At 41.7% G+C, this 27,235-nt stretch overlaps 2 protein-coding genes across 2 annotated transcripts in view; one reads left to right on the top strand and one right to left on the bottom strand.

Moving 5' to 3' along the window:
• cmss1 (cms1 ribosomal small subunit homolog) overlaps positions 1 to 26,899 on the top strand; it is a 40,657-nt gene extending 13,758 nt beyond the window's left edge. Inside the window, exons 2-10 of the mRNA XM_083997273.1 lie at positions 22,923 to 23,059; positions 24,243 to 24,314; positions 24,409 to 24,544; positions 24,643 to 24,702; positions 24,793 to 24,895; positions 24,990 to 25,050; positions 25,614 to 25,701; positions 25,794 to 25,882; positions 26,579 to 26,899. Coding sequence (XP_083853399.1) covers positions 22,923 to 23,059; positions 24,243 to 24,314; positions 24,409 to 24,544; positions 24,643 to 24,702; positions 24,793 to 24,895; positions 24,990 to 25,050; positions 25,614 to 25,701; positions 25,794 to 25,882; positions 26,579 to 26,662 — 830 coding nt within the window. The 3' untranslated portion in view covers positions 26,663 to 26,899. The remainder of the gene's footprint in view (positions 1 to 22,922; positions 23,060 to 24,242; positions 24,315 to 24,408; positions 24,545 to 24,642; positions 24,703 to 24,792; positions 24,896 to 24,989; positions 25,051 to 25,613; positions 25,702 to 25,793; positions 25,883 to 26,578) is intronic.
• dcbld2 (discoidin, CUB and LCCL domain containing 2) overlaps positions 1 to 27,235 on the bottom strand; it is a 298,962-nt gene that overhangs the window by 245,383 nt on the left and 26,344 nt on the right. The window lies entirely within an intron of this gene.

Genomic DNA, 27,235 nt, shown 5'->3' with positions numbered 1-27,235 from the left:
AACTGCAAATCAGAAGAGGGTGTGGTTAATAAATCACCCTGCGTGATTACTCTGCCCTAATCCTGAACACTCTCCGACGGCTCTTAGTGAGATGAGATGCTTCTCTTGTTGTGGGATGTGGGAGAAAAAATCCTCCTCATTCCTTGCAATTCCATGGGACCAACTCCCAAACCAGAGTTCACGAGGTCCCTGAGAGGAGGGGCTGGCATCTGCACCGCTTGTCCTCAATTACAAGCATGATCCAATCCCTCAAAGGCATTTCCAAGAAAACCCTCAAACATTGCCGATATGTAATATTCCCCTTATACGAGAGGAGCAATCTCTCTTCTGTTGTCATAGTTCCTATTTTCAACCAGGGGTATAATTTAAAGATATTGAGCTTTTTTTTTTAGCTGCAGCCTTTGACAAATCCTCCAGTTGTACTAAACACTGCTCTATAGGGTCATAGAGGAGGCACAGTGAAGATCCAAAAAAGAAAAACAGATGCTTTAGGCAGTCTGTGCTGGCTTTCTTTTTTATTTATCAGCACGTTTAATAAAATTGAAGGAATGACTAAACTGACCTCATATGCTCAGTATAGCTAATGAATTGGCCCAACAGCTTGCAATCAGCACTGCAGTTCTGCTCTGAAGTGATGCACTGCCAGACTCCTATGGTAATTTATGGAGATCTTCCTCTGACACGTTATTGGCTTAGCAGGCAGATGGCGGACATGTTTGAGAGTGAGGGATGGACGGAAACAGCTGTGGGTTTCCGTCACTGCACAGCCAAGTTTACCTCCCTCTCCTTCTTCATCTACAAAATGCTCCTTTGTTTTGTTTTGTTTTTTCTCAAGTTGATTGTTTATTGGCTATATGTTAGCAGACAGTGCGGCTCTCGGGACGGTGGTGTCACTCTGTCCATCAGACTAGTCGCTCAACCACTTTAATGGTCCCCAAAGGGTAATTCTAATGAGTTTGACTTTTGTTGACTCTTGCTCTGCCGTCTAGCACAGTACTAGGAGCACAGTGGCCCCTAATTTAAAATCTTGGGAGTGCAAGCAGGAAATTTAGAGACACACTGTAACTCGACTTGCAAAGTAAAAATTTACTTGCACAATTATTAAATTAAATTATATTTTTTTCAGTGAAATATATCCATTAATTAGAATAAAGATTGCTACAAAATTTGGAACAGATATTCATGTTTGCCAATTAGCAAATATTAGCATGCTAATATAGTATAATGGTTAGTGCAGTAACCATTGTAGGTGCTGTTAGCATTGTAACAGAGAGCATGTTTGCATGCTGACTGAAGCAATTTGTGTCAAAGTCATGCTGTGCCTCACTGCGCTGTTAGCATGTCTGTGGATGCTTGGTTTTGTAAAGTAATCTTCCACGGGTCATGTGTACTCCTCTCCTATATCTGTAGCACTTATTGACAACGTACTTAGGGAGGAGGCCACATCAGTCGTGAAGTGAAACCATGATGCCGCTTTCAAAAGAGGTTTGTGGGTTCAGCATTGAGTCTGTGAAGTGTTTGTGATTCCGAACTCAAGTGGACAAATGAGAGCATTGATGTCTTTTGTAGTTTGAACATATGTGTGCGGTTCACGCTGAGATGCTGTCGGCCCAGTGACAGGCCACAGGAAACGCATGCAGGCACACACAGCAATGCACAGATAGCTGAGGTTGGAACAATCACACTGCTGCATTGTGATGTACAGATGTAATCATCCTCTAACACGCAACAGGGATCATACTATGGCATAAAGTGATTATATGCCGTGACTGGAATTTACAGAATAGTTCGCAGCTACAACGGGTCATCTGCTCTGCACATGGCACCTTGTTGAGTTTTTTTTCTTTCTTTCTTCTTCTTTTTTTTCAGGAAAATAAAGGAGAGAGAGTGGTGTTGATTTTAAGTGGCTCTCTTGACTCTGAGCATACGCTTTGAAAAACAGCAGCGAGGGAGGTTGAAAGGTAGTTGAGGAGGATTTGGAGTAGGAGTGGAAATTCTTTCGGTTAAATATTTAGGCTACTGCAGAGCAAGATGTAAGAAGGAGATGATGGCGAGGGGGATGAAAGGGACAGGCGTATCACCATGTGCCTTGTGTTGTTTACCCTGCGGATAAATGCAAGCACTGACTCAGCTCAAACCTATTTGCACCAAGCTCAAGGAAGTGCAGTCGGGAATGCAAAGAACGGGAATAATGTAGTATTTTCCAAGTGTGCCTCAGAACAAATATAAATACATACTGGTGATTGGTGGTGTGTGGATTGATTTTTCATGTGCAGCGAGGATTAGATCATTTATTGGCTGGAGCCACATCCCCGAATGTCAGAGAGTGATCGAGTTTAGTTTGTGATGAAGTTACACTATTGGTTGGACTTCCTGTTGGCCCATAGGTCTTACAAAGAGATTTGGAGTGAACATTACATCATCAGTGGGACATTTACTACTGATCCACAACAGTTTTTATTTTCAGACCTGAAAAAAAGCAGCTTGGGACAAGTCTAGTGACTTTTTGTACAAACGTAAGCTGCTTTCTACAGAGGGAAGTTACCAGGAAGGCGCCATTAAAAAGAGATGTGTTTATTCTGTGCTGTGTGAGAGGCAAAATAAACTGAAAGATTCTGTTCTATCAAACATCATTAAGCAATATAGTCACAAAGCTATTCAATTTACTCTCATAAAAGGCAATGAACAATCCATTAACATTTAGAAGTGAACCCAGTTTGTTTGTTTTGCGTTTTTAATTGGAATCTGGCTGAAACAATTAGTTATCAGAATAGCTGTTCTGTCAATTCATCAACAAATTACTGAAATCCACCAAGAGTTTCCACCCGGCTAGCCTTCACTTTCACTAATTCGACCAATTCAAGTGTGATGTTTTAGAAACATGTTCCTGAAGGGAGTTGGTGAAGGAGGGCAGGCCGGGCAGATGAAAATCCTCTTGTGTTTTAGTCAGGAATGTACGAGCCACGCAGGGTTCACACTGCACCACAGACATGCTGTCTACTCATGTATTAATCATCATTAGGCCAAGATGAACCACAGAGCCTTTATGTGTGCATGTACAGGCTTTCCGCATTGTATTTGAATCGACAGTATTCGAGTAAACTAAATCACTCGGCAGGCATGACTATTTTTGGTCTTTAATTGTGTGTGTGCCTGTGGTGGATCAGTAAAGAGTTTTCACTTTGGCACACAGATGCAGACAACTAGTCTCCTCCCAAGGCTTCAAGCCCAGTATGGGTCCAGTCTCTATACAGCTAGATTACAGAGTGGACTCTGGTGGTACATGAGCCGAGACAACCCGGGGACTTCAGCACAACAGCCCTGTTGTGGGCCTCAAATTGCATAGGGGGAATCAGGGGCCACCTTCATGTTAGACCTAGCTATGCCCACAGGCCACAGCTCAATGTGCTCTGTATTTGGGAGCCACGAGCAAAAAAAACCCTCAGCCCATTTACTTAGTTTAGAAGAAGGCTTCATCTCTTTGCAGTGTGGTATTGTCGAAGAGTGCCAATTTAGACCGTACATGTAATTGCATGTGAGTGCATGTTTATGTGTTTACAAGGGAGAGTGAACAGAGCCAGGCTGGCCGCAAGGTCTAACCAAGTCCAGGATGTAATGGACTGTGTCTGAGTGGAGTTAGTCTAAGAACAGTCTTGAGGTCACACACACTGTCTCGTAGAAATGCAGCAGTCGACGGTGCCTTGGCGCTGTCACTCAGCCATGAAGAGCATTACAGACGAACATAGACTAAAACAATCTAAGCCTGCACAAGTGCGCGTCACAGAGCTCAGGTCAGGCTTGTTGCAGCACTGAAATACTTTAATCCCTCAGCCTCTTCTACACTAGCCATAAATCCTCATCAGGGGGCATAGGTGGATATTCCTTCAATGCAGGCTACCAATTTCAGGGCTCGAGACGTCCCCTAAATGGGAGCATAAGCCCCTAAATTTTGAGACGGTGCAACCAGTAAATGTACCTCTTTTTTTCAACATTGGAAAAGACGACTCAAGCACCCTGTAGCGCCACATTATGTAATAACGCTGCATTTTGTAATAATGTAATACATTTTCACCTCATGATGTAATAACACCACATTTTGTAATAAGTTGTTACATATTGCACCAAATTATTACATTTTCTGTATAAAAAGTGCAACACTCGCATTTTGTAATAACTAATGCAATATGTAATAACTTATTATAAAATGCGGCAAAGTTTATTACCTATTGCGTTTAAGAATTACAAAATGCAGTGTTATTACATCATGAGGTGAAAATGTATTACATAATGCAACTTCATTACATAATGTGGCGTTACACACAGGGGTAGACAATAAGGGAAATTTGCCACTGGCCCTCTGGGCCAGTGGCTTTTGAAGATCACTGGCCCCACCATTCTAACCACTGGCCCAGGACAATAGGTATCGATCCCCATATTAACGAAAAACAACATATCCCAGCCAATTCCTGCGGTCTCGCCATCGAGGCTGGAACTTTCTGATACCATTACTAGTCAATTTCCAACATTCTTGATACTTATTCAATACCACAATCTTGTAGTTTCTTGAGATTTGGGGGGATTATTTTGTTATATGTATTTTAGTGATTATGTATGAGTTGGTATATTTGTGTTTAATTTTTGTATGTTGTTATTTATTTGAGTCTGATTGAGGATTTATATCCTGTATCAGATATTTTTCATTCAATTTCATTAAAGAAGGTCAAAAAAAGTGCTTTTAAATTCATCAGGCTACTTTATTTAATAAATAAATAACTGTTTCACATATTTAGCCTCCACTGTGGTTTAACAATGAAGTAAAAACAGAGTTAAAATGGTAAATATGCCTCAACACAAACATGAAGTTATGTAGTCATTACTTTTATCCTCCAAGTAGTTCAGTGATATAACTGTTGTTCTCATTCATTCACGTTTAGGCTGTTTCCACAGATTGGTGCAAAACTGACTCATTGTTTCATTTTCAGCTCAGTTTTGCGCTTACACACGTTTTTTTGTTGTTGTTATTATGGTCTAAATGTCACGTGACGTGCCACCGCTGTGGCGCACACCGAACAGCTGGCGCCCCAGCGCGAGCTCTGGCCCGTGTGTAACGTTCGCGTCAGTCCCGACAGGACTCGACCCGACGCGCTGAGGAGGGAAGTTTCATGGTTAAGAAAAAGGTTTTTATCGGTTCTTGTGACGACCTTCTATCAGCAGCAGTGAGTGAGCTGGAGCTGCAGCTGCAGCTGCTTGCAGGTGGTGCTGACGTGCCAGGGCACAGCGCTGGCTGCGCACAGAAAGTAGATGTCTCTGTCGTTGATCGGGTCGGGATCTCTTAGCACTAATTACCGAGACGATTTGACAGTTATCATTTCATTTATTTATTTACTTGTTATATTTTTTTCAAGGCATTATTTTCACTGGCCCGACTGGGCCAGTGTTTGGAGCGTTCTGGTGGCCCTGACGGTTTGAAAAGTACGTCCGGGCCACCGGGCCATTTATATTGTCGACCCCTGACACACCCCGTTTACTCCTGGTATTAACATGTTAAGTGATCAGATTGTGATCTGATCGGCCGATCCACCTCCAAAGTAGCCTGGTCGCGCCCACACTAGTGACGTCACGCCTCGCAAAAGCGCTGCTGACTTCTATGCTGAGTATCAACATTGGAAAGTCGTGCCAACCAGGCTACCTCCAAAGGTGGTCAGGGACACACTGTGACCACATTTAACACAAGTGTAAATGGTAATGCGTTGTGTATCCACATACAACTAAATACTTCTATTAATGTTCTTTTTCTTTTTTAATTTACCAGCGCAAATATGTGATTGGATCTCAATGTGGACACTGGAGATGCATATTAATGCCAGGTGTAAAAGGGGTGAAAGAATCTGTCATCACAGGTGTCAGGCCACTGTGTGTGAGGATCATGAATGAAAAGGAAATGTGAATATTTGTTTTGCAAATCTATTTATGGTATGCACCCAAAATTTTTTGCTTGTGCTCCTACAATTTTAAGTTCTAGTCCTGGTAAAAAAAAAAAAAGTTAGTCTTCTTGATCCCTGAATTGAGTGGAAATTGTAAAATATCAGTGTGTGTTTTCTTCAGCATTCAAAAGAGCACCAACCTTTCTCTGTCCTGCTCCAGTAGAGTGGTTAGGCAGTTGCTCTTGTGAATAAAAGCCCTGTGGGTCGTCTCCTGCTCCTCGAGCCTGTGCAGGGTGTCACAGTGAAAGCTGGACACCTCTGTAAGTCGTTGTAGCATCACTTTGGATGAGCGCGTCTGGGCCTGTAGCACATGGTTAAACTAAGGGAGGGATGAGAGGAGAAACCAAACATGTGGTTAATGTACCTTGACTAGAAGAAGGGTTGTTCAGGGTTAGGAAGTAGTGTCAACATAGTATAAATGTGGCAAGTCAAGCTAATACAGCAGTGGTGTGGGATACCACTAATGTTCTTCCTATTTTACCTACTGTATTAAAAACACTGTCTGATATTGCCAATACCAATATGATACTGATATTTTGTGGACTGGGCCATGTAACCTGCATGGCTTGCTGTTATGTGGCGTGTCATGTTTTTCAAGTTGTAGCATAAAAATGCCTCTGGAACAAATTGTGGAATAAATAAATGCATAAATACGTCAATACCTACAGTGTGGAATAATCTTTCAGCTGTCAGACTAGGTCGGTGAACATCACTGGCTGCTCATATAGACCTGTAATTCATAAGGTTTGAGGTTTGCTGAATCATTTAAAATGTCATTAAAATGTCCAGATTACTGGCAGTAAAACAAGCGTTTCAGCATCCCAGGCCTTTGAAAGTAATAATAATACAACTGACAAAATGTTTTATTGAGTTGATGTGAGCTGATCAAAGGGACACAAATTGCACCACGGGCTGAATTTAAAAGTTGCAGCCCTGATTTTTATAGCTCTTTATTGTGGCATTACTCTCTTCATAGTCATATTTATTTGATTAGCTGGTATAATAATGTCTTTCAATCTGAATGAAACAGTATACTGTAGTTTTTGGTCTGTAGAGTCACTTTCAAAGTCAGATTTCAAAAAGTGTATTTTAACATTTGCCCTACTGTGGCGTGAGTTGAAATTTAAGTCTTTGACTTCAGTACAAGTATTACATTTCTTTGAGAAATAATCATCACAAAAGGTAGACTGTAGATTTGTAGAAAGCAAGACAAAACAGTGCTTCACTTGTTCAATGCATTACCATAGCTGAAGAACAGATCCAGTACATGTTAACACCTGTTGTGTGAAAATAACAAATTTGTGCAATGATGCAGGAGTAATAGATGCTCTTTTGTCAGACAGTAATGCATTCATCTCATTAGATTTGATTTTCTGCTCCATATGGTGTCTGGTCTCTTACTATTGGCTGTCAGTACCTTAGCAATTGGATTTTTATACACATCCTGCAGGTGGTCCCGCTGGGCCTGGAGGGAGTCTCTCTGCAGGGCACGGAGGACCCTCTCTGGTGGGCTGAGACCGTAGTGGGCCCCCAGTAGAGCCAAATCCGTCTTCTCGGATTTCAACACAGTGATTACCTCATCTCTGGCCTAGCATGACAAACATTGCAGTAGAAAAATAAGTTTTTATTAAATATATTATAGTATGCTACCTGCTGTTGCTGTGACTTTTTAGTTTCACATGAGTTGGGTTTAACTACAGTGCCGTAAAAAATTATTTGCCCCCAAGTAAATATAAAATGCAGTTTCTAAATGATGCTTTCAGGGATAAATGACCAAAGTGTCACTGTGGTTCGCTGGAGTCCCAAAGCTTGAGAAATGTCTTTGTAACACTTTCCAGACTGATAGATGCCAATGATTTTGTTTTGTTTTTCATCTTCTTTAGATCGCAGCATCATGTGTTGCTCTCAGCCTACTTTACTTTGTCGGACAGGTTCTATTGAAGTGATTTCTTGATTCAACAGGTCTGGCAGTGATCATGCCTGGGTGTGAATAGTGAAATTGAACTCAGCTTAAAAAAAAAAAAAAAAAGGTTTATCACAGTTAGTTCATGATTTAACAAGGGGGGGCAATTACTTTTTCACATAGTGCCAGTTAGGTTTGGATAGCTTTTTTCCCTTAATAAATGAAATACTCATTTAAAAACTGCAGTTTATATTTACCTGGGTTATCTTATATTAAAATTTGTTTGATGATCTTAAACATTGAAGTGGGACAAATAAGCAAAAAAGTAAGAAATCAGGAAGGGGGAAAATACTTTTTCTCAGCACTGTACCTGTAGCTCTCCCTCCAGGAGACTGAGCAGAAACAAGAGGTCATCACGGGACAGGTCTTGTCTTCTCTCCCTCTTGTCTCGCATGTTGTCCCTCTGGATAGCAGCGGAAGAGAGTCCCTGTGTCTCGATTCTCTCTGGAGGAAAAAAAAAAACACATGGCTGCTTTTACCAGAAGGGTTTCATAGTTGAACATTGAACAGCTTCCAATCCCAGAGGTTAAACGTGGTCATGTATTGTGTCCTTACAGTACAAATGGTTATTATGTGGCTTTAATAGGCGAACAGCTGATACAGATTAAATAAGCCTTTCTGGGCTAATCTAAAGTCAGAGGGGCCTCTTGTCATAACACTTGGTGTTAGTGAAACAGATAAGTGTATGCTTGGCATTACTTTGCATAGGGCTTATGTCATTGCATAGTCTTAGCACAGTTACAGCAATCACTGTCAGCTTGGCAGACAAAAGGACTCAAGGTTGCCAAAGAGTAGGATGTTGATTACTGACCACATAAGAACTAAATGCGCGTGGGTGTTATATGTGCATGTGTATGTGAAGCATACAGCATTATATTAGCTAGCCAGCTCTCCCTGGCTCGACGTTTGCAACACAGATTCAGAGAGAGAAAGCAAGCAGGTTAGTATTAGTGAAAGATGATGTCATCTCTCTGTTCTTCAGCTCTGCGTCTCCAGCCAAAACGCTCACAGAAGCCAAAACCCACCTCTTTATTCCCCAGTCGTTGGTCAAGTTTCTTTGGATAAGTAACTTGAAGGTCCTTGTGTTTGCCTGTCTTGTGAAAATTGAGAAAAGCAATTAGGTGAAAATTCTTCAAACATCTAGAGGTCATGTTTTCAGTGCAGTTGCTTTAAGGTTGTGATTAACATCTGAGACCTTTTTACTGCTGCCTGTTCGACATTCAGCATCTGAACACGAAAGACTCGAGTCTCCGTCTCTCCTTCTCTGTATCAGCGAGGCCCGAGAGCGACCTTGAGACTCTGTAAACCAGATGAACATTGATACATAAAGGAAAAAACATTTTGCAAGAAAAACAGATGAAACAGAAAGCTTGTCCGGACTGTAGCTCGTAACATCTCACAAGGATATTGAATCCTTGTGAGAGTGTTGGTTTTCTTACTGGACGGCGTCTACATGGAGGTATTTTTCTCTTGGCCTCTGAATGGAAAGAAAAAAAAGTGTGACATTCTCAAACTCCCTCCCTTCCTCTTAATACCCTCTCGTTATCAATCAGGAAGACAGATGAAGCTGTCTTGGCTGTCCTTGTGTTCCTTTGACCCACTTGTTTGCAGCGACAGGAAAGGATGATAGAGGCTCTTAGCACAATTGCTTAGGAGTTTTCATTAGGTCGCTTTTAAAGTATCAAGACTTGGTGCACTCAGGACTCACGCTCAATCAGAGTCACCACAATAAACAAGACGTACTATTACACCACACGGACTGGAGCTGTTCAGCTCTGTGTTCTTCTTTGCCAAGAGGCCCACATTCAAAGATGGGAAATGGTTGAAGGTTCGAACTCGGAGATGGCCTTCATCAGTCAGCTTGAATAGATTTAGCCCAAGGTTGGTACAGATCAAGACGGAGACGTGCAGCGGAGCCGTGTAGATGGTGATCTGATCTCTGGCACATATTTTCTGAGGCGGCCTGGGGTCTGTTTTCCTTGGACACGAGCGTGTATATATTTCTTTACTCTGCCCATTTGACGGCGCTGCTAATGCGTGCAGTCGAGCCAAGACACGTGCCGCTGTTTCCTCGCCCTTGGCCTTCAATTGACTAATGTTGATGGGGTCTGACCACCTTGAAATTCTCTCTCAAACACACACACACACATGACATGACTCAGACTGTGTTCTTTGGTGTGTGCTCACTGTGTCTAGACAAACACATGCAAATGCATACTGATGTCTAAGCCCACTCCCACACAATGCCAGGCGTGTGTGTGGAAATACCTCTTTAAATTCTGGCTCGGAGCCACACTCGGCCTTAATGGCTGTTGCCAGCGTTGCCCCACAGAGGGACTGTCCACTGGCAGGCTCGCTGGCCGCAGCACATGTGGCTGACCGCCTCTGTTTATACGTCTGAACGCCACCCAAGGCAACGTGCCCGGACCCCTCCCGTCTATACCCGAAAGAAAGGGCACCGGAGGAATAAACTATTAACACTCACGAAAAACTATCTCTCTTTCTCCCTCAGTCGAAAACTAGCAGTAAAGTCAAAAACTGTTGTGAGAGTAGTTACACCTGTTGTTCCACACTGTCAAACCAGCTCAGTTGAGGTTTGCCACCTTAATAAGCCGTTTTTATTAGAGCAGTTGTTGTTGTTTCTAGCTTTGGGATCCTAAAAACACCAGCGACCTCATACGCCAACTACATGTTAGAATGCATTGCCTCAGTGTATTGCTCAAGTTATCTTTTTTTTTTTTATTAATTTTTTTCCTACCCTCAGTCTTTTGTGTAATCGTGCAAAGACTTCTTTTTTTTCACTTTTATTATTATAAAACAGAGCCGCACGATGTTTCATCTCAGGGCCATGGCGGTCTCATCGGAGGACACACAGTGTCCAGTCAGGTAGAATAACTCACGCAGCAGCGTTTTCAATTTCTACAAAAGGAGAACTTATGTGGTTCTCATTTACTATTCTTTCTCTACAATGAAAAGTTTATCGAACACAACTTTATCTTCTCTGATTTAGTTCTACAGAGGTTGTTGCCAAGGAGTCACGTACAGGCTCCGCACGCACAGCAAACCACAGATCACAATCGTTCCTGATCAGTTCCTCAAACAACCAGGAGCGCAGGCCCTGCTCGATGTCTACCACTCCCTGAAAGGGGTTAAAGAGAAGGATTTGGTTGTAAAAACTAAAGTAATGTCACTGTCAGTTGAAGGGAATAATTCCAGCAACAGAAAGGATAGCACCTTTTATGTCTCGGGTCTACCCTAGACAAAAGTGGAGTCTAGTCTAATAGTATCACACACAGGTATTTCAGCTTGTGACGTGATTTAGCCAGTGGTGGTTTTATGCTGTTGCACCAATTGGCAGTTTGTAGTTTCAACTGAAAGAAGATAAAGGGGAAGGACGACAAACACTCTAACTTCTTATTCAAGGTTTAGCTCAGAATTACTGCCTACTGCTTCTGCTGCAACGATCTTTTTAATTTTTTACTCCCTCTAAGCTACATATCGAGTAGTTGGATCGTGATAGAGTCTCCATCAACTCCCTTTGTGTGGCATTTGTAATGTGAACAACCAGGTGTATTCCTTCAGAGACTGGCTGCAAACAAGCACAGTGTGTATTAACACCATAAACACACTTGATGCATGATTTAAGACGTAGCTCTTCGTAGAGACCTTTACTCCACTAAGCATACGGGGGCGGCAGTTTGTGTGGTACAGGGGGAGCGGAGAGGCCAAGGAGCGTGGCTCAGCTTTGGAGTGAGTACAATGGTTTAAATTTATTGTCAGAAAAGAGCACTGTATTTTTTTTCTCTCCCTCTTAGGAGCAAACAACCTGGCCCATGGCCCTCAGGTAATTTATGTCTGAGACCCCTGCCCCGGCCATTCATTCCCAGCTGGCAGCTCATATCCACTTTATATCCACCTGTCACGGGAGGCTGGCTCAGTCTGTGCCCCGGAGTCATCTTCGGCCTCCAGTTTCCAGGGTCAAGTTGGCACAGCTCTCTGTAATTCACATTCTGTATGGCTGATGTATGTTTTGGCAGCAGCAGCAGCACTGCAGGCCTGGTTGCTAAGAGCGTTATAACAGAGAAATTATACAGTTAGCAAAGCCAGCTAGAGGGAGCGGTGGATGTTGTACAGCCTATAAATTTATTTTGTCACTAGGAATGCCACTGTTGTACTTTATGATTATGAGCGTGGTTAAGCTGCACATTGCTAAATGATTGATGACTGTTGCATAAAAAGGGGGAGCATTAGATGAAACTACCACCTTCGTTGCAATAGTGTTATAATCACTGTCCCTAATGACTCTGCTCTGCTTAAAGTGTTTCTCTATTTAGTTTTCATAGCTTCAGAGCAGATCATCAACTTGACTCAGTTTAGACTCTGCACCTCGGCTTAATGGAGACAGAACAGAATTGCTTCAGAAAAGAAAAGCTGGACGGCAACATAAATTATTTATTTTTGCCATTATTTGTTCATTCTAATACACCCGCAAGATTAGATTGATATATTTATTTCCTCATGCCTTATATTGGACTCTAAACTGTTATTTTCCACCTTAAACCTCATGCTTTTTTCATTATTTCATTGTGTTTTTTTGGCTGATCGACTTCGGCTTCCATCAGCCAATGTTCCGGCCGTCTGTGCAGGAACAAGGAAAGTTGGGTTTTAGGGTTTTAGGGTTTTAGGGTTGATGAAAGAGCGCAAACATTTTCTTATGATATAAATTAATTTGAAGGCTTCACTTATTTCATCTGAACTTTCAACATGGAATACAAAATTTTTCCCGCTCACACACTCACAAGATGTGTGAAGGAAAAGCACACTTTAGCGCCATCATATGCTGCCACACGGCTGTCAGGCCTTAGAGCAGAAGTAAGCGGAATGTTTGTGTTAATATAAGTCTTAAATAGTTTTATACAACAGTTAGTTCCGACCGGTCCCAACCGAGCAATTTGATTGGACAACGAGACATGACCCCTTGCACGTGACGTCACGTTCCACTCGCGATAGCTCCGGACGCCATGATGGACGGCAAAAGAACAGTGAACGTCAATGTAAATGAATGGGCGCGTTATAGTTTTGTGACATACCGGGGTTGTAGGGTTTCCCCTCCTTTTCCACTGAGCTGGTTCGAGTGCTGGTTCGCAGCCAGAGCCTGACTAGCACCGGTTCTTTGCTTTTCCACCGCTTAAAAAACGGTTATTGTTCCTTAAAACTGGTCTGAAGCACCAACTCCTTGCTGGTCTAGAGCTAAGAACCGGGGGCTGGCCACTGGCGGCGGGGTTACATGAACAACAGGACCAGTGCGAAGATATACAGACACGTTATCGATGCCATTATAAGTTAGTTTATCTACAGTGTATAGTCGATGTAAACACAGTTGAAGCTAACTAGCTGAGCTACATGCTGTGGCTAACAACAGCTAACGCTCGTATTAAACATAGCACCGTCACAACGTAGTTGCCGCCGTCGGATCGCGGCGATTACAACGAAGACGGCTTCCTGTTTTCTTTTATTTGTCAGCCGGGTTGAATCCTTTTTTTTTTTTACAGTCTATGGTTTAATCAGAGAATGATCACTAATTATACAGACGTCGGGTCAGGTCTTCAACACCCACGGGTCGGACCAGGTTTTACTTTCCAGGTCTGTTAACTGTAGTTAGCAGCAGCAAAGACAGGAGCAGCTGCTGTATGGGGAGTGTGGCACTGACTGACGTTAGCTCCTTAGCAGTGGAAAAAGCACAGAAAACTGAGATATTCTACGGCGAATAACAAAAAAAACAAACATATATTGCAACGGATGAGTAGATATTCTATTTTAAATAAGTGATAATGCTGTGAGGTTGTAGTGTGAAGTGATCGAGCCACATTGTTGGACGGCACCCATACACGGTACATTATCACTGAGCACTTTCTGCCGTCCGTCATGGTGTCGCCTCTCGCGTCACGTTCTAATTGTGACGTAGCTGCAAGGGGTCAATACAGTATAACAGCACTGGGACTTTTCACAGACATAATCACTCCGCTGTTCAGCTGGACAGGAGCTAAGTCAGAGCCAGGCTCCCCATACAGGAGCTGCCCCATCTCTCTGCTGCTACTGCTGTTGCTGCTGCTGCTACAGTTATAAACGGACCTGAACATTAAAACCTGGACCTGACCTGGTCCGTCTAATTGGCGATAAATCTCTACTAAACCCGGCTGGGGAAAAAATCGCCGCGGGGGCAACTACGTTTTGACGGTGATGTGTTTTGATATTAGCGTTAGCTGTTGTTAGCCACGTAGCTCAGCTACTTAGCTTCAACTGTATTTATATTGATTACATAGATGATAAACAAATGTAATACAGTATCGATAACGTCTCTGTATGTCTTCACGCTGGTCCTGTTGCTGCGGTGCTGATCAGACACGGGCTCAGAACCAGAACCAGCACTGGAAGCAGCTCGGTGGAGAAGCTTGTAGCTAGTAGCAAGCTAGTATGAAATGTTTATGTGTTGCCTGGCAACAGCCTTGTCTCCCTTCCAGTTGCGGAACTATTTCTGTTGGCGGAGCTAAATAAATGATTAAATAAACAAACAAATCATAATCTCTTGTAGTTTATTACTGTTATAAAATGCGCTCGTAGCACTGTTGTATAAAAGCAATATCACACTCGAGGTCGTGCTGTTGTACTGTATATCAGCACGGTGTGATTATCTGCGGCACTCGGCCTGCGGCCTCGTGCCTACGACCGAATCACAGCCGTGCTGATATACAGTACAACAGCACTCCCTCTCGTGTGATATTGCTTAAATATCTTCCGACAGCAATCCCTTATATAGAGTGTTTGGTCTGAAACACGGGTCTGTCAGTCACTCTGCTCTGCTGTAAGCCGAGGAGAAAACTTTCCTTGTATCCTACAACCTTTATCCAATGAGGAGAGAGAACGGCATAAAGGGGAGGTCCTCTCTGTGTGTGCAGCCAAGGGATGCGCGTGAATGTGGTGACGTAGGGACGAGGGCGGGGACTGCTAACTCCATCTGCTGACAAGAAGTTAGCCAAAAGGACCGGATCGCTTACTTCTGCTTTAAGTGATCTCTGAAGCTGAGATTATGGTGGTGTTGGTTGGACTAGAAATATAATAAAATGCTGAGGGTGAGCTAAAAGGTTTTAAAGCATGAGGTAATTCAGTACTGTGCTGTGGTTTTGTGTACATGACATACATGAACAGTAAATATATACAGTATGTTATTTACAACAGCTAAAATTAGTCTTGACATTTTAATTACTGTTTTTTAGTTAACTTTCCGAATCAGTGTTTTGTTTTTTTTTGTTTTTTAATATCGTATGGCTTAATTCTTGTCGGTGGTCTTCTTGTTTTAAATGAGTTCATTCATAAATCAAATGGTAACCATAGTTGTGGAAAGCAAAACAACAACCAACAAAGCAGCCTGTGATCTAATGAAATATGGTCACATTCCTGCGTCCTGATGTAAACCGTGTCCTTTAAGAGCTTATTTTTGTTCATCAAGACTCTGTGGTGGAAGATTTCCTCAGTGGATAATGAAGACGTGAAATTCAAACATTTATTATCGATGATGTTGTGCTCGCTGGTGTCCGCGGACGTGCTCGAACGTGGGAAGTCACTTTTCACACAAACACATGTAACCCCTCTCATAACCCTGACATCAGACACTAGATTCATTGTAGCTGTATTGCATCAGAGTCTTGCATCGATGATTGATAGAGGATGAAAGATGAGAGTTGTGTTACTAATCTCATCCATGTGATACTTACCACTGGGGGATTTAGAAAAGAGCAAGAGAGGAATAGATGCAAAGATTAGGATTAGGCCTGTACATGAAAAGAAAATGGGGCAGAGTTGTTATGATAATATGCTGCCAGAACCGAATAATTCAAGCTAAAGTTTGGCCTTCGTTTTTTGACCAACAACAAGACCCATATGACATAAGGTGCAGTTTTCCTTCTAGGTGAGAAATGCGTTTCCTCATTGTGTCCTTGTTAAAGCTTAAAAGGTTTAGCTTTGTTTACATAACCTCGTATCTCTGATTAGCACCTCCAGTGCGACATCATCAGCAGCTCCTATCACACTCTGCCAGACAGGATTGGCTTCACTTAAATACATGAATGTCACAGTGTCCCAGTATAAATTGGAGGATTATGCCACACAGATCAGTCAATCAAAAGAATAGAAAATGAAGGCTGTCACTGTCGCTGACTCACTCTTGCTGGATAATAGTAATAATGATAATTTATTACTAAAGCAGTTTTCAATAAATGTCAAGTGCTTCACAACAGGCAACAAAAAACAGAGATCAAAGAACAGAGAGTAGATCAAAGTAAAATAACTAAAATGGAACTAAAATCAAACATCACACAATAGAAGCTCTTTGTCCTATAAAATGTGTTGCAGAGTTGTAGGCTATGAAATAAAATATGGAAAAACAGGAGTATAAGGAGAGGTCGGTCCATGTCTGGCCTTAAAAAGTAGTTCATAGAATTGAAATTGAAATCCGCTCCCCCATAAAATGGACAGCTAGTATAAGGATGCTCAAACAGCTGTGATCTTTTTTGACCTGCAGCATTTTGAACCGACTCTAGAAAGTGAATTGATTTCTGATTTGAGACAGACAGGTATACTACTGTATAAAGACAGTTCCTGTGGTCAAGACAGAAGGAAATAAAAGCTTGGATGAGTTCCTCCAGATCTTTTGGCTGAAATTTAAGACTAACCGTAACCTTGGCAATATTTCTCAAATGTTAAAAACATGACTGGACAGCTTCTTTCTTTACACTGCTCTTTGAATCAGACTTGGTTTTACTCAACTAAACTACAGTAGAAGTTCCTGGCTCACAACCAGAACTTGCTTGTTGCATTGCAAGGTATTTAACAGATGAGTCAAATAGTGTGTGTATAGCTTAAAACATTTAGCTTAATGTGAGTAGTTCTTTTTGTGTATTGTTTTAGAGCAGGTTTAGTTGTCCAGATTTCATAAATTAATAGGGGTTGAGCCTGTTTATAAGAGCGTGAGTGTGTGTGTAGTCTGCTGTAGTTTCCCAGTTTGTCTTACTTTTGTGTATCCAAAATATAGTTGTTAGAAACCTCACTAGGAAATAAGTGTCACACTTAGTGTGAATCCAATACTCCTCCTGCTGGTGATACTGCATCCCTGCATGTTTTATTTGTCTATAGTGTAAGATAAGAGCATTGTTGTTGGCAAAAGGTTACATATCCTAACAAAGACTGAAAAGATTTTTTTTTAAAGTGTCAAACAGACAGACACCAGAAGTGCAGAGATGCCGAGACAGTGGCTGAACAGCTAAGTGTTGCGAGCCATCTGAATTTGTAATCAGAGACTGACACTCTGCTGCTCTGCCTTTCCTCCAGTCACTCCGCCGTGGCCCCGCTTGTTAATTTTGTGCATGCAGCCTAAGGTTCTTCTCATTGATTTAACAATAACACATGCTCAAACTGTGGTTTAAAAGAAGCTGCAGGCCTCCCAAAACCAATAACTGCTACACCCACTCCCCCACCCACACCCCTCCCAAGATTAGCCAATAGTTCATGTCTTGAGATGAGTTATTGATTGTTGAACAAGCGTATAGCGTGTATTGTTTTTTCTTTTCTTTCATAGAAGCACCAATATAACAACAAAACATCCACACAGTATCTTCGGGGGTGTGGGAGATGTTGTCCTTGCCTTGTATATAACAGGGCTGTTGGGTTTACAGGAGGATACAAGGTGTAATTGGTTTGTCTTGTTCCACTGAACAGGCCACAGTGTTATCTAGAATCAGACTAATAGTGGAAACCACCGTGGTGATTAAGAGCTTTTTTCGGAGGTCACTGCCAACAATGTTTTCAGCAGATGTGTGGGCACGCCGCCAGTTTACACCAGCGACCGCATCACTTTTGAACACTACAGCCCCAAGTCTCTGTTCTGTGACTTTCTTTTTTTGCGTGGAACTGAAAACACAAACCATAGAAACCAGTTAACCACGTCCTCATTACGTACCTACCAGTCTCTGTCATTGACCATCCATTAGAAGCAGTCACCTCTATTGATCAACCATTAAAGACAAACAGGCTGCCCCATTTCCCCCCCGCCGCATGCGATTCCTCTCTCCACAGCCTTTGACTTTCATTGATCTCTGGTTATCTGAGCTCTGCGATCGTTGTTTTTTGAAAAGGATACACTTTCCCTCCTCCAGCCTCCACCATCTGGATCAAACAGCGTGGAGGATATTGGAGAGGGAAAAAGGCTTCAGGGATGCTGAAGATACTGGAGGGCCACGGCAAATAGCTAAAGGGCCAGTGAATCCTTAAAACGTTAAGTGAAGTAAATATATTTTGAAAACGGGTGGCACTTGTGGCAGGTCAGTTGGGCTGTTTTATTCCAGCAGTTGTTGTGGACACATACTATCAATAAAACAGTGAAACTGTCTTTGCTTCCCATCAGATGTTTATGGTGTGTGTTTCTCGCCGTGCATTTTTTGAGGCTTTAATAAGTCAGGTGCTAATTACAGACAGATTGCGAATGCATATTGGAAGAACTAACGTAAATTAGACCCTCGAGCGTCTGCAGAGTTGTGAGCTTCCTTAATAAATGTTGCGTGTTGACAGCATTTACAAAGATGAAGGAAAACACAGCTCATTATTGGTTTGTTACTCCTGATCCTTGAATGGCCTCAGTGAAGCTTTAGTGTTTTTATTTTTTAACAAAGACTACCGTGTTTTAACAAGTAACTGAACTGTTTATAACTTTCAATACCTGGGCCATGGGTTAGGATGTAAATTGTTTCTTTTTTCCTGAGATTTTGATTTATCTAAACATACTGCTTCCACTTCACAACAATGAAGTCAATAGAAATGAATTCCTGGTCCTCACAACATAAGGAAATTCTATTTAAAACATCTGTTGCAAAAGTGCAGACAGAGTGTACATTAACCTGTTTTGTTTTGATATGACACTATATTAAATGTTCTGTTGTCATTTGGGTCAATCAACTCTTTACAGACCATCTGCTCTCCTCTACACAGCCATTTATGCTTAAATGTCAACACAATATTGTGCTAAATTAGGGAAAACAAAACCTCTGATGCTTTGCAACCTCTGCGATTCTAAATGGTTGTCACATATCTACACAAACACATGTGCGCCTCTGTTGCACGGAGTACGCACGCACACACACACACACACACACACACACACACACACACACACACACACACACACACACACACAATGAATTATCCAGATGGCTGATTTCTCCACATGACATCAAATCAAAAAGAAAGATGCTGAATCAGCAGCTCATCACCCTTCAGACTGATGCTGAGTGGCTCCTTGACCAATGTGTTTGGGGGGTTTTTCCTTTGTGCCGCTGGTTAGAGATTGGAAATGTGTTTGGAGCCTGAAGGGAGCGTGGCTGCCCTGTCAGCACCTTCTGGTCCTCTGACGGTTTGGTATTTCACAGCTTATTGAGCACAGAACAACAGAGGCAGGTGATTGCATTTCGTGTTGTCAGTTGGAGCGCACGTAAATTGCGTCGTCTGTGGATGAAGCGAATCACATTAAAGCTGATTTAATCGTTACCATCTTTAACCCTTTCATACTGTTAAACTCATGAGTCCCCCACATGGGGGACTTGAAGACATAAATAACAATAACAGAGCCCCCAGTGCACTGATTATGAAAGAATATGGTCATATTATATGTCAAATTAAACAGCAGAAGCCTGGCTACAACGTGTAAAAAACCATGTTTATATGACCCAAACACAGCCCAAACACTACTCAAACAAACAACTAGACATCAAACTTCATAAAGCACCTCTGTGTGGACCCAGTCGCCACATTTCTGGCTCTTATACTACTGTACATTATGCAAAACACATCAGCGACCGCTCATGAGGAACGAGCCTGCTACAAACATTGGGGCGTTACGTAGCAACCGCGGCTAACACAGAAGCTAACAGCAGCAGGCAGAGGGAGAAGACAACAACGAACAAAGTCGAGCAAAACCAGACGCTGCGTGGCCAAAACATGGTCGTACATTTGCTCTTACCTTTGCTGTTTTGCCGTGAAAAGGTTGTGTTATGGGTAAATCCACAATATTTCCAGTTGAACTCTGCCTACTGTGCCTAGTGTTTACATCTGAATCAGCCGGACTGCTACTCCGCCGGCTGGTGAAGCCTGGTGCGCGCGCATCCACGTTGCGCAACCCCACGTTGGCCTGCACGTGGATCTGCTGATCTGATTGGTTCATGGCTGTCACATGGCCAGTGCGGCCAATCACATCGACCTGGGTCTATAGCGTCATTCCTCTCTCTCTATTGGTTCGAATGAGCCGCCACTCACTCGAATCGACCACTCCGCTGCAGAGATAGAGGCTGATAACCAAACCCACCCAAATAAGCTGCTCTGAGCAGCAGGGCGCAGAGAGACTGAATACACTGTGTTAGTCATTTACAATCGGTTCCAGTAGATTTATTTTCAGTTAGTTTATCCAAATTATGTGAAAATAAAGATTAAACAATAGTTTATAGTAGCAGGTGGTTCCAAGCTGTGCCAAAAATGGACATTTTGGAAAGTTCGCCTGGATATTTTGTAGTAAAATCTCAATAATTTTGTCCTGCTTCAATTAATCAGAATCAACCACTGCAGAGACAATGTTCACATGTTGTACAATGATTTTATAGAGAGTTTGAGCTTCATCAGCATTATTCTAAAGGGCACTCATCAAAAATATGATTTTTTTTTAGGCGAATATTAATTTTATTAATTTTTTTTCTGTGTGTCATCTTCATTTACTCTTCACCAGTAACAGATATACTGAAATTTACACATCTCAGCAATTCCTCATTTTTTTCCCATTACTATGACACCAAAAGTATTCAAATAGACCTTGTGGTTGCAGAGATATACTCATTTTATTATGGATATGCAATTTTCGAGAAAAGGCCTAAAAAATAGGCTCGTTTTTAAAAGGTTAAATGCTTAAAGATCAGTGCCATGCTAGTGTAAAGCAGCTTTTTTACAATAAAACCAAATGGGGACTCAGATAAAACCAGTATCAACTGGGCGGAAATCACTCACATTGTGCAGAACAGGTGGACTCCTCATTACACTCTTCTTTGATTGTCGTCCGTTTCCTCCTCCTCTCTGTAATTAGTTTTCCTTCTTCCCCTTTGTCCTCTCCTCCTTAATCTTTGGCACCTGTTAATCCTCCTTTTCCTTCCAACAGTCCAGATGTTAAAAAAAAATTGAAACAGGGACGAGGCAGCAGAGGAAAGAGTGAGAGTGGTGAATGGTTGGCTTGGCCCATCAATATATGGGCTGGTCTCTCAGCAGAAGAGGGTGTACTACGCCTGGATAGACGACTGTAACAAATAAGGATGAAAGTCTTGGAAGTGAGAGATGAAGTGGAAAGAGGTGGAGGGGGTAGGAGTGGTCATAGAGAGGGACCTGTGATCCCCCCCCCTACATCCATCTCGCACAGTGTCTTGTCTTTTATATGGTTGTTGACTCTAATGGCCTCACGGACGGAAAGACAACAGCAGCAGCAGCAGAAGGGTGGGATAATAAGAACTGGGTGAATCGATTGTGAGATGGGAAACTAGAGGACGAAGCAGAAAAGATCTGAGGTCAGGTGTCAAATGTTCAAGTGTTGTTCATCAATGTTCACAGGCTGAGCTCTCCCAGACTTCTGGCTCCTTCCTTTGTTGTGGCTTTAAAGAGCAAATGCAACTATCCAATGTTCTGCTAACCCTCCTCCTGGCCGTGTGCGTTTGTTTTCAACAAAGCCGGCGAGAAATCAATCAATAGAGGGGTGTATAGCATTATTTATCATATACAATTTTACGATGTGTATTTGTGTAGTCTTAATCTGTCATAAACAAGAGATTACAAAGTTGGTTTTTCGGCCAAGAGATGCTAAGTGGAAGGCAGAGAGCCTCCATTGTTATAAATCATTTATTAAACTATCACAATTACACCAAAGTTGTTTAATTAATGTAAAAAATGTAGCATAGTTAAGCTGAAAATCCTGCATAGTTCCTCTTCAAGTGTAGCTCCAGTATAATAAACAGTAGGAAATGAGGCTGCAGGTGTTTACATGAGGGTGTTGCATGGTTATATGCATGGTTACCGCATGGTTACCACATGGTGACGGTGGCTTGCAGCCATTTTGCCAACAGTTAGGACATCTGTGCTTTTTTTTGTGTGCCTTTTTTGGCTTTGTTTTCATTCTTGTACTTAGTGGGTTATATCGTCGCCATGGCTGCAACAAACTATTATTGTCATTACCTGTGGGTAATTTGCATCCCATAGTGGAAGGTGGACTGTTTTTTGTTAAGGATCCACAGGAAGAGCTGCAGAGTAAAAAAGAACCAGTAATTTATAAGTGCGTATCCAACAAGGACACAGTGATAAAACCTGCAGCTTTATTGCAGAGTTCTTTCCGGCGCCTGTTTTTTAAAGCTGAAATGTTTTGAATAAGCATGCCGATACATGACATCATAGCATGAGACCAGAGGTATGCACTGAGAAGTGGTAGCAACAGAGAGGCTAAATATAACCAGATGCTTTGTTTGAGGTCTGCTGCGTTGTTGTTATCGCAGGTAGCGTTTTGTGCACGTCTGCTGCTTCTCTGTAGTGACCCCAGACCGTGTATGTGTGGAGAAACAAGACACACAATGTACACATCTCTCTCTCGGGTTCAGGGGGCGAAACAAACCGCGGAAACGGATTCTTTTGCCATAAGAACATCAGAAGTGTCTGTTTTCAAGATGGCATCATGGCTCGCCTCGTCTGTTCATAGGAAAATCTGATTTTGGCTGATACAAAATTCATTCTTTGCTCTGAGTTGCCTCATCTTGACAGTTTCCTCATCTTGCACTACTACTCCCAGTTGCAAGTTAACCCCCAAAAATCCAGACTTATAAAGGACTTTTCTCTATCTTCTTTTTTTTTTCCAGATGGGTGTGAGGCAGAAGAGGAGACAGAAGAAAAGAAACAGCCAACAGAAAAAACAATCACAAAGGCGAAACCAGAGAAGAGGAAAAAGATAACAGAGAAAACAGTTAAAGCCAAGAAGAAGAAAACAAGTGAACAGGTATTTTCTGGGCTGTAACGACTTATCCTCTCATTTACACAGGGATTTTCACAACAACTCCAGTTGCATGAGATAAAACCGTGACGTTACCCATTTGAAAAAGAAAAACTTTAAAACAAAGCTGGACTGTTACATAACCCACCACCAGCATTAGGGAGATATGAACTACATGTAATTAAACTAGTGGTTTAACAACATTTTCAGTACCTACATTCATGTGCACAGTGGTTTCAGTTGTTCTTTTACTTTTTTGTGAAGTTAATAAACAATTGAAACTACAAACGATTTTGGCCATAAAAGGGAACAATATTTTTTTTTTACTCTTATTTTTATTACATCATTGTTTCTCTTCTGTAACTGAATCCACTTGGACCAGTCCTGACTGCTGTGTCCAGGCAACACATCTGCACTCATGAGTGCGGACACCACCACACACTTGTAATGTATTTACAAAAGCCAAGGGCAGGTGTTATTCAGTGTTCACACAGCAGCAGTATAATCATGAATAAACCTGAGCCTGAGGAAGATTCATCATGGCCACATTTAATCTCTTATTGTTTACCAAACCAACACTGACATTGTACTGCAAGTTTCCATAAATAGTGGGAGATTTTTTTGTATTATGTTTTATTCATGTATGACCTGTGAACAAGTAGACACTCAACTCTCCAGATTGGATTTTTTTTCACCATTGAGGTTTTTTTTATTCTTTTTTATTCCTTTACAAAATAGTACTTTTTCTAAGTAGGTTAAGTTAGCTAAGTTGAATTTCTGTCTGTGGTTGAAATTCCACAGGCAGAAATAGTTCAACTTTTGCAAATGTAAAGTAATTGGTAGCTTGCACAGCTCAAAGTAGTTCCCCTAACAATGCCCACAGAAAGATGAACAGCAGGCTCAGAGACTGATGTACTGTACTCACTTGTGGTTTGAATACTTTTTGATTTTGAAAAAATGAACTAATTAAAAATGAGTAGTGTTAATTATACTACTGTCACGCACTGGACATTTGTATGTTTTGTAGTGAAGCTTTTGGTTTGTTATCATTATGCTTGCTATATATCATAATATACAGTAGAATGAGTGGAAATATACTTTTACCTCTGAGAATTAAAATGATTTATACACGTTCTATGTCGATACTTTGCCTGAGTTGTGCCTCTTGTCTGCTCTCTTCTCGTCTCAGACCGAGTGTATTACTCCTCAGAAGACAGAGTCTGAGGCTGAGAAGTCGGCTAAACCCAAAAAGAAGAGGAAGGTGAGTTTGGCGACACCTGCTGGTGCAGAGAGGGAACAGAGTAACAGCACACTAACGGTCACTGGACTTTACATCAATATGTTTTGTTTTCCAGAAGAAGAAGACGATCACAGATGTCTTGGCCACCTCTGAGCCAAAGCCGGGCTCTCCGGCCGACCTGCAGAACCTGGTCACGCAGTTCTTCGCGGACAAGCGCTCTGTGATCGAGCAGGAGGAGCTCAAATTGCAGGGTGAGTCAGACCGAGTCCCCTTTAACTCGGAAGTTCAGTCAATATCTGCTGATGTGTTGATTCACCAAGGTCACCGTCTGCCCTCCTGCCTCCTCCAGACTCCTGCTTCCTGTCCAGTAATGACCTGACGCATAGCCTCAACTCTTATCTCAAACAGGGTGAGTGATACTTCTAGATTTAGTTTGGATGAATCCTCTTATCGCCTTTTACTTCTAAACACGCACGTTTCTCTTTCCTCTTGCCCTCAGTTTGTCCTAAGTGGGCAAAGATTCAAAAGCAACACACGGCAAAGAGTTCTGTGGTTCTGCTCATCGTCTGCAGCTCCGCTCTCCGAGCCATTGAGCTCATCAAGTACGTGACACAGTGGTAATATTTGTTTAAATTTGCATGTTACACTTCCTCATCAGACTTTCATAAGAGGTGTTTTGTTTTGTTTTCTACCCAGGCAGCTGACCACGTTCAAGGGTGAAGCCAAAGCAGTAAAGCTTTTTGCAAAACATATCAAGGTACTCAGGAGGACAGCTCCTCATTATGATGCATCTGGATTGATTTATTTTTGTCACTTTAGTTTTTATTGAGAATTTTTCTTTTATGTAAAACTAAAGTTTATACAGGTACAAAAACAAATATAAACACATGGGAGTAACTGTTTTAGCAATCTGTCCATATTCCCATTTTCTTGTGCTTTGTCACTGTTTGGTCTTAAATATTGTCCATCTCATCCATTTCTCAAACTGCACTTCCTGTAGTCTGAGGTGGTGCGTAATTTTTTCCATGAAGTAGATTTCCTCTACAATCTGTGTCCATTGATCCTGTGTTTGGGTGTCCTCCTTTCCCCATTTCCTCGTAATGGCTTTTTAGCCACTGTTAGTAAAAGTATCTGTCCTTCGCTTGTATATTTTCTTCACATTAGTTACACAAATACAGTTCTGTACAAGACAAAGGAATCTTATTATCAAGTATTTTCAACAATGCATCATAACATTTTCCAAAATTGTGTTATTTTATCACATTTTTTCCATCTGAAGCATTTAATTACTTATAAGTTCCCGCTGTGTTTGTCTTTTAGATAGAGGAGCAGGTGAAACTGCTGCAGAAAGGAGTCGCCCACATTGGAGTCGGGACGCCCGGCAGGATCAGCGCTCTTATTGAGAACGGTAAGTGTGGACACGGCAGTCCCTCTGTTTGACTTCACAGCTTTAAATCGGTCGTAATCTGTGGATATACTCTTTGTCTCTTTATCTTCCAGAGGGTTTGAACTTGGAGGCCCTGAAGTACGTGGTTCTGGACTGGAACTGGAGGGACCAGAAACTCAGGAGGATGGTCGACATTCCTGAGGTGAGCTACTGCCCCCTGCTGGACTGAAACAATCACGTTTCTTGATTTTCAAAAAGCATTTTTAGGGGAAAAAAAGACACCTTTATCCTCAAAATGTGTTTTAAGTGATTTTTTTCTATTGTTACTAATATTACTACAGTGTGTATGTTTGATCTCAGCTGTGCAGAGTACGGTCAGGGTTTGTTTTCACTTTATCTGTTGAGGGGGGAAAGTTTCTTTCTGTTCACTTTTTATATGTTCTTGTACAACTGCTACTACAATTTACATTACAGTTAATCTAATATTAGTAATTAGCTACTATTCAATCAACGGATAAATAATCAGAAACCGTTTTTCCCTTTTTATAATCTTTTGAGCCTGTGAAGATGCAACATGTGATGTATCTTTTTAGTCATGGATTTTTTGGTCAGACAAAACAATCAGTTGGAAGATGTAACTGAGTGTGCTAGAAAATTATGATCAATATTTCACTGATTGAGTGATTAATCATGAATTAATGTAATTGTTAGTTGCCAAACTGGATACAGGCACAATTTTTTGACACTTAATTAGTCAGGAAGCTGATGTGCACAGATGCTGACTGTTATTATTTATTTGTTTTAATGAGAAAAAACATCTTGTGTTCAGCACAATATTTCAATTTCTCTTTGGAAGCATAAATGTTCTTTTTTGTTTGGTTCTGTCCGTCTCTTTCAGATCAAACTGGACTTTATGAAGCTTCTGGAGACCGGTATCTTGGGTGGTTGTAGAGAAGACAAGGTCAAAATTGGACTCTTTTAATTGCACATTGTAAGCCTGCTGATAATACACATAATACATGACAGCTTGGCGTTTTAAGGTGATGTACTGATGGTCCTGACAACATGCCGAGCAGCTTCAGCCTGTTTGTTTCCCCCTCACGTCAAGTGTGAAACCTGTGCTGTGCTTTTCCTATTTTCAAAGGCTGTGTCAAATGTGTGCTGCTGTTTGTACACTGTTGCTGTCTATAGCACAATGTCTGTGTGATGGATTGAATAAATGGACTCCGAATGAAACGGCATCCTTCTGTTTGTTTACTCTCGACCTTGGGAAGTCCCTCCCACTGACAATGTGAGATCATGTGTTTACTTGCCCACTAGGAAGCCCCATTTATCATAACATCCTTTGATAAAGCGTTTTAAAGCAGCACAAAGGCAGCCAGGAATCAACAGATTATATCCCACAGCAAACGGCAATGAAGATATAGAATAGTCTACTTCGACGTTTTGGTGTAAATAAACAGAAAACCCGGAGGTTTTAAGGAGGAAGTGGCAAAGAAGGACACAACGTAATCAGAAAAAAAATGGAAGGGGAAACAGAAAGAGGTAGTTAGTA

Source organism: Trachurus trachurus (assembly GCF_905171665.1).
Source record: "Trachurus trachurus genome assembly, chromosome: 21".
Taxonomy (NCBI): Eukaryota; Metazoa; Chordata; class Actinopteri; order Carangiformes; family Carangidae; genus Trachurus; species Trachurus trachurus.
The sequence above is the reverse complement of the archived record's forward strand: the minus strand, read 5'-3'. Positions and strand labels throughout refer to the sequence as shown.